Source organism: Silene latifolia, chromosome 11 (genome assembly GCF_048544455.1).
Source record: "Silene latifolia isolate original U9 population chromosome 11, ASM4854445v1, whole genome shotgun sequence".
Taxonomy (NCBI): domain Eukaryota; kingdom Viridiplantae; phylum Streptophyta; class Magnoliopsida; order Caryophyllales; family Caryophyllaceae; genus Silene; species Silene latifolia.
The window spans coordinates 193,358,893-193,367,302 of NC_133536.1; the positions used below are offsets into that span (position 1 = coordinate 193,358,893).

General features: G+C 39.3%; 1 protein-coding gene across 1 annotated transcript; it reads right to left on the reverse strand.

Moving 5' to 3' along the window:
- Positions 1-4,395: 4,395 nt before the first annotated feature.
- Positions 4,396-7,028, reverse strand: LOC141614540 (protein FAR1-RELATED SEQUENCE 5-like). The gene is made up of 2 exons (XM_074433285.1): positions 5,754-7,028; positions 4,396-4,404 (listed from the first exon to the last, which is right to left on the reverse strand). Exons 1-2 carry the CDS (start codon positions 7,026-7,028, stop codon positions 4,396-4,398), a joined length of 1,284 nt encoding a protein of 427 aa, XP_074289386.1.
- Positions 7,029-8,410: the final 1,382 nt, after the last annotated feature.

Sequence of the window (8,410 nt, forward strand, 5' to 3'; positions counted from 1 at the left end):
TCACACTCCAAATTTTGAAAAAAAAACCCGACTCAAATAACAACAAAAAAACGTATCGACCGCATCAATTCCGTCACGAATTCAAACATTCAACAAGGTATGTGATTGTTATTAATATTTTTTTTTAGTATTTTCTTAGATTGTAAATTTGTGACGGAATTAGGATAGATGCCTTTATTGTAGACGGAATTAGGATAGATGCTTTGATTTGAATCGGAATAAGTCGTTTTATGTCAAAATCATGCGGAAAATTCGAAAAAAAAAAAAGACGATTTCTGGGCTGGGACGAAGAACATTTTCGTCCAGGTCCAGGCCCAGACGAAAATGTTCTTCGTCCAGTATGGGTGTTGGACGAAAAACATTTTCGTCTGGGCCTGGACCTGGACGAAAATGTTCTTCGTCCAAGCCCAAAATCTGGTTTTTTTATTTTTATTTTTATTTTATTTTTCTTTTTGTTTTTGAGTTTCTCGTTTCCTTTTTTTTTTAAAACTTATTTTTCCGTCTTGTTTTGTTATCGTTATAAACTAATAAATTATTAATAATAAACCTCGTCCGTGCCGAACTCGTTGTAAAATTATTTATTTTATTTTTTAAATTTTTAAAAACTTATTTTTCCGTCTTTTTTGTTAGTGTTAAAAACTAATAAATTATTAATAATAATTCTCGTCCGTGGCGAAGTCTTCGTAAATTTATTTTTTTTCCGTCTCGTTTTGTTTACGTAAAATATTAATTATTAATTATTACTAATAAACCCCGTTCGGGGTTATTTTGTTTTTTTTTTAATTTTTTAATTTACTTGTTTTATTAATTTAAGTAATCAATGCGTTTTTATTATTTTTTGAATAGATGGCCGGTGGAGGAAATGACCGTCACGTTCTAGCTCGAAAGGGGCTCCAGTTTGAGTCTGAGGTTGGAGATGGTAGTACCGAGTCGTGGACTGAGGAGCGGTTGGAGGAGGAGCTGGTTCGGTCTGGTGATGTGATAGGTGAGGAGGAGGCGGGTGATGAGCGAGTGCGTAGGGTGCCACGTAGACGGAATGAGGAGGGGCGTTTTCAGCGGATGTCGGATGGTAGTTCTAGTAGTGTGGTGGCTCTGAAGAAGAAGAAGTCGGGTAAGGATGTCTCTTGGTTGATCGATCATCGTGTTCCGGGTGGTCCGATGTTTCTCCACGTGATTCCTAGCTTTGGGGGCCACATTGCCAACACCTTATGGCCGACTCCTAATGAGGTCGGTCGACCAGTTTTGACGGGTTACCACCGGTTTGGTAAGACGAGGTTGTTGAGTTGTTGGGAACTACCACCGGCCGTTCAGACTATTTATGACGGTAGTGGTCTTTCTCACCTATTAGATTCCATGGCTGAGCATTTTAACATGCCCCTTATTTCTGCTTTCGTTGAGAGATGGCAACCCGACACCAACAGTTTTCACATGCCTTAGCTTTTGGGGAGATGTCCATACTCCTTCACGATGTTGCGCAGATCTTAGGTGTTCGGGTTGATGGTAACTGTTGTAAGGTGGAGAATAATGACGGGAAGTTGGCGGATCCCCTTATGTTTGTTTATGGCTTCTTTGGGATTTCATCAGACAAGTTGAGGTTGCCGTTAAACCCTAGTAAGAAGGTCCCTATTTACAAGAGTTGAGGTATATTGGTAGATGCAGTTTGTGACATGGCGGCAGCTAGTTGTGATGATGTTTTTGCTCAGGGGTTTTTGGCTGCGGTGTTGGGGTCGACACTTTTTGTCGACAAATCAGGTGATAGGTTACGTCCTCAGTTGTTTCCTTTAGTGTATGATACTGATTGTGTACACCACTACGCTTGGGGAGCCGGTGTACTAGCCTTCATGTACCGAAACAGTTGGTGTGGCTTCACGTCTTTGGTGTGAAGACTATTGGTGGTTGCATGACTTTGTTGCAATCGTGGATCTATGAGTATTTTCCTATGTTCAGACCCGGTCCACCTTCGGTAATTGACCCTACTCAGCCTCGGTCGTGTTCTTGGAGATCCGTTGGTCCCTTCGCTCAAAATGCGGAGAAATTGTTGGAGTATCGGAGGTTGTTAGATGGGCTTACTTATGCTTCTATTAGGTGGGATCCGTACGGGCCGCGTCAGGAGGAGTATCATCCTCGTACTCTGTTTGCCGGTTGTGTTCGTTTCATGGACATAGCCGAGCCGTACCACCCTGATCGGTGTTTACGACGGTTTGGGTATGTGCAGATCATACCCAATCCCATTATGAGATTGGTAGCGCATCGTCCCCGCCGGGGATAGGGTACGAGGTTAGGGTTGGGGTTGCGGAGACTGATCATCTTTGGGATTGCTGGCAGGATCACGTGATTCACATTTCTCGTAGATCGAGACCAGTTAGTTTCCCGGGTGAGACGGAAAGAGATTATGAGGCTTGGTATAATGGAAATTCTCACCCGTTGATCATTGATCCCGACCACCATGATGCCCCCGCGCCACAGGATGATTTTGATATTCCTGCTGAGGTAATAATTTTACTTACGATTGTTGTAATAATTGTTTAACTTTCTTCTTGTTCGGGATAATGTTTATAATGTTTTAGTTGTTTTTGTCAATTTGCAGACTGCACGTGCTGTAATGTTTCAGTTGGCCGAAGCCGGAAAGATTGTCGATGACAAGAAACAACTTGCCTATTTCCGCAATATGATAAAGAACTTCGATCCATTTGTTGAGACGGCTAGGGAGATTATACGTAATAGAGGACCTCGTCAAACACCCGGTGATCGTGTTCAGCGTAGATCAGATGGTGTGTACACCGATAGCGAGGAAGAGGATGATCGATGTAGTCGGGAGACTAGTTTTTTTTTATTTCATTTATGTTGTACGTTTTTGAAGACATTTTTTTATGTTGGATGATTATGTTAGTTAACTATTTGAACCTTGTTTAATTCAAAAAACATGACGGTTTTAAATTCTGAAATTTCTTGAATACATAGCAACTGGTGCAAATTCATACATTTATGGAAATACTCACTACTTCATGACAATGGCCAACATAATGAAAACAAACAAATAAAAGATACACTTGAAATAAAACTTCATCATCCTTGCCATTTCCGAAATCTCCTTTTTTATACCTATCACTTGCTCTTTCATGACATTTCCACTTGATGCATCATCACCTTCATCTTCACATGCTATATTCAACTTTTTTGTTATTGTCAAATGATCTTCAGTCAACCACGACACAAAATGATCGCAAGGTACACACTTAAAATACGCTTTCTTCGGATTAGTAACTGACCCAGAAATCTTGATGATAGCGTTTCTTTGACAACGATTGCAAATTTGATTCTTAAAATCAAGGCCTTCAATTGGGTGGTTTCCCCACATTGAGGATGATGTTGACATAAGTAGAGAGTTGAAGAAGAAAATGGAAGAAGATGAAAATGATTGGAAAATAGAAAAAGTTGAAGATGAGTTCAGAAATACCTCAATATGTAGATGTTTATATAGGGAAAATGTTACCGTTGTAATTCAAAATAACCGTTACAATTCAAAAATAACCGTTACAATTCAAAAATAACCGTTACAATTCAAAATAACCGTTATAATTCAAAAATAGCCGTTATAATTCAAAATAACCGTTATAATTCAAAATAACCGTTATAATTCAAAAATAGCCGTTATAATTCAAAATAACCGTTATAATTCAAAGTAACCGTTATAATTCAAAAATAGCCGTTACAATTCAAAATAACCGTTATAATTCAAAATAACCGTTATAATTCAAAAATAGCCGTTATAATTCAAAATAACCGTTATAATTCAAAGTAACCGTTATAAATCAAAAATAGCCGTTATAATTCAAAATAACCGTTACGATTCAAAAATAGTCGTTACAATTAAAAAATAGCCGTTACAATTAATAACTTATAAATAGGCCATTCTATGTCAATTTCAATCACAACATCCAATCCTATTCACTCACTACAATACTAATTATTCACTCACAACATCCAATCCTAAAATGGTTCTCACAAATGCTTAAAAAATCAGAGTTTATCAAATAAGAATCGATCTAATTGTTCAAAATTTACCAATTCTAATTGAGCGTCTTGAATCAGTGGTTCCCAGTGACACTGTATGGCACATGCTTGAAGAGCCTCCAATTGGTAGCCTTTGTATAATTTTAGCCGGAAACACGGATCATGTTCTAACTCCAGTAGTTAGAGATGTGGTTGTTTCTGATGAAGTACTAAACGAGAAGATGTGGGAGTTTCGCAGGTTAAAAAGTGATATCTTTACATATTTTGAGCGCATTCTCACCGTGATCGATTACCCAAGACTATCAGACTTATGTGCCGGTAGAGTGCCCAACCAAGGAATTCTTTATCTCTACATCAATGATTTGTTGACTCAATATATGTCTACTCAACCTGAAGAAATTGAGATTCAAGATCATGAAGAAGATAAGGAATCGTCATCTTCATCATCGGAAGATAATTAAGTTCGGTAGTTATTTAATTATGTTATGTTTTAAGTAATAATCGTTTATGGTATGGGTTTGAGGTTTAGGGTTTGGGGTTTGGGGTTTGGGGTTTGGGGTTTAGGGTTTAGGGTTTCGGGTTTAGGGTTTAGGGTTTGGTGTTTAGGGTTTGGTGTTTAGGGTTTGGGGTTTGGGGTTTGGTGTTTGGGGTTTGGGGTATGGTATGTTTTAATTATGTCAAATTGTGTTTTAAGGAATGTTTTAATTAAAATATGTCAAATTGTGTTTTAAGGAATGTTTTAATTAAATTACGTTTTAAGTCATTTAGTCGGATGCAGAGGATAATAAACTACAATAATCGGATAAATAAAATATAAGGTACAATATTCGGATATATAAAATAAAAGGTACAATAATCGGACAAATAAAAGCTAAGATCAACTCGCGAAACTGTGCCATACAGATAGCTGATGTCGATACAGGCCATCATAATGAGCTACGCTTTCATCATGTACCCAACAAGGGGCTATTGGAGGCATAGGTGACAAGGGGCGTACCCGGAGCCGCAAATAGTGGTTTCCCGCATGTAATACCCATAAGACACCATATGGGGTACGTACTCCGGGGGGGCTCGTAAAGGCAAATAAGTATAACTACCATTCCAATGTCGGTGACCTTCTTGATCGTCAAATGAAGAAATACAACATATCACCCAATTGTACATCGTAGCATAACCATATAGATCGAAACTGTCCATCCAATGACCCGAGCCACACGGTATCTGATCCATAAATGTAATTCTAGCTACTTCCGCATCAAATCTCCCTGGGCCATAAATATGATCACGGTAAAGGGGACTACGGATTTCCCTAAGTAAATATGTTCTAGCCATCGTGAAATGAGATTGGTCACCCCGAACAGCATGTGAGAGAACTCGAAAACTTTAATGACCGTCTCCGGAAGGATTAAACCACGCTTCTAAATGCTCGTGCAACCAGGAAGGCAAAAAGTGAAGATAAGGAAAGTACCTCGAATGACCAATGGTGTAGTCTACCTCAAGAGGTGCGCAATACAATGTGCCGAAACTCCCCGTACTCGTGGTAGCAGTGGTAGACGGTGTATCGGGGCCCGTTTGAGTAGATCGGGGGGTACTATACGGATTAAAACGAACCGTCGGAGTAGAACGGGGAGTAGACGACGGAGTAACAGGAACCATCGGAGTAGAACGGGGGGTACTAGACGGAGTACGTTGGGAAGACGCATTCTTTGGGGCGTAGCACTGCCTACTCGAACCCGAACCCGTGCATGCTCAACGGCGGACGGATCTCTACGAGTTCCCCTACTCAGACGTCCTCTAGGGTTCTCGTTCACTCGGGGCTCGTTAACATCCTCCTCTTCCGGATGTATCTGAGAGTAAAGGGCATCGAACATGGATGATCTCATACTCGTATCTGCATTCCGAATTTCATCGAATAACTCCTCCAATCGATCATCGTCACAAGTCGGCATTGCCTCCGAACCATCGTACTCCAACTTCCTCCAAAATTCATGTAACACATCAACAAGGACCCGAGATCCGTTTCTAGCAATGCGATGAAGTGAACAAGTACATAACAAACCAAGTGTAGTAGCCTTTACATAACCGCAATCGATAATCAAGGCATCTTCCGTCATCTTGGCACCTCTTTCGAATTCTTCACGCAATTCACTGATGGCATTCTTTGATATTTTTAAAGAAAGTTTGGAAAATAATTGCTGAATCCCCGTCAACCGCTTCGATCTAGATAACTCCAACGAGTGTCGGATCTCAACATGTTGCGTTTCCATCAAAGAATGAAACCGAATCCAAATGCTATTAACGGCCAGTTTTACGCTATTCAACCATCTCTTCAAATTCGCATGAGCTGACTCAACCCTGGATGTAGAAGTATTCCCAAAATGAGTTATCTTGTTCGTTCTATACTTGGCCCATTTTTCCAAGTGTGTGAACCATTGCCTCTCAATATAAGCCGCCACTTCCGCCCATTGCCTTGCCAAATTGCCCCACGCCACATTAAACTTATCTTCGATCTCCGCCTCGACAACCGCTTCAAACAACTTACAAGTTATGTGCTTAGCCCAACTATCCTGACCCGTGATATCAAGTGCTTTCGTCTCCACGTTAGAATATATATGACAAAGACATAGCAAGTGAGACGAATCCGGAAAAACAATGGGAATCGCGTTCAACAAACCTGCCTCGCAATCAGTAACAATAGCATTAGGTTGAATGGCATCATTGAGAAGGGCCTTCAGTTTCCGTAAGACCCACAAATATCCATCCTCGGACTCATGCATCACAAGAGCATACGCGATGACAAAGCTCTTCCCGACGGGTGTGACTCCAACCATCTCAACAAGCGGAAGACGGTATAAATTTGTCTTGTACGTGGAATCGATCAATACCACATAATAGTATGATCGAAACATCTTAACGGCTTTTGGATGAGCCATGAACACGTGGGTTAGCTCATCGGTCTCCTGATCAGTGACCCAATAATGAACGTACTTATGCTGAACCGCAAGTGCTAACATCTGTTGTGCCGGGTTTCTCCCATCTCTTTCCTCGGCCCTTACTTTCTAAGAACGATTGTAGATTTATCGCCGATTAGGTCTTGACTTTTCCGGATTCCGCTGATGCAAACTTGCACTAATAATTGCCGGTCTAACGTGAGCTCTAACTTGGGCATCGATATAAGCCAACTCCTCGTCATCAAACTTTGCAAAGTATCTGTCGCCGTCACAATACAACGTTAAAGCATGATTATGAAACCCGGATCTCATCACAAGCTTCCACTTATTCTCTTCTAATTCAACAACTTTCATTGAAAATTTGCATTTGCACCACGCGGTAGCCGTGTTACCCCTCATTAAAGAATCGGCATCCTTATTTACGGGACCTTTTCCACCCATCCGACAAACAAAATAATCTTGTCTCAAATTCGTGTTACGACCAACTCTCTTGTTGCTTGCTCTTTTTATACCAAACCCGAGTCGGAGTCCGATCTCATATGCCCAATTAAACGCTTCAATACTTGATGCAAACAACAAGGTAGTCGTAAAATGATCTGAGTAATCAATACCGTCTCCATCGTTAATCACCTGCGCACGCATTTCGATAAATTAGTTATTAATTAATTATTTGCTACGGAACGAGTCGGAATAAATAAAATAATTAATTAATACAAAGACGGTAATTAATTATTATAATTGTTTTATACAAAACAAGTCGGAAATATTAAAGATAAAAATATAATATAAAGACGGTAATTAATTATTTCAATTGTTTTATACAAAACGAGTCGGAAATATTAAAGATAAAAATATAATATAAAGACGGTAATTAATTATTTCAATTGTTTTATACAAAACGAGTCGGAAATATTAAAGATAAAAATATAATATAAAGACGGTAATTAATTATTTCAATTGTCGGAAAAAATAAAAAATAAAAAAAATATAATACAAAGACGGAAAATAATTATTTTAAATGTTTTATACAAAACGAGTCGGAAACAAAAAAAAAAGAAAAAAAAATTACACGGTTTGGGCCTTGGACGAAAGGATTTTTCGTCCAAAACCAGGCCTGGACGAAAAATTCTTTCGTCCATAATGGGCTTGGACGAAAGAATTTTTCGTCCAGGCCAGGTATTGGACGAAAAATTCTTTCGTCCAAGGCCCATTGTGGACGAAAGAATTTTTCGTCCAATACCTAGTCTGGACGAAAAATCTCTTCGTCCAGGCCCAGTTCGTGTTATTTTTTTTTTTTTCAATTGCATTTTCAAATAAATCCGTCACAAATTCTATCATAATTCCGTCTACAATCAAGGCATCTATCCTAATTCGTGATTCAATCGATAATAAAACATAAATTTTTGACAAAACAAAATCGTAAACTCACCTCGTTACTAGATTCA

Coding starts and splice junctions, on each gene's coding strand:
- LOC141614540 (XM_074433285.1), bottom strand. CDS start 7,028: ATGTTAGCACTTGCGGTTCAGCATAAGTACGTTCATTATTGGGTCACT.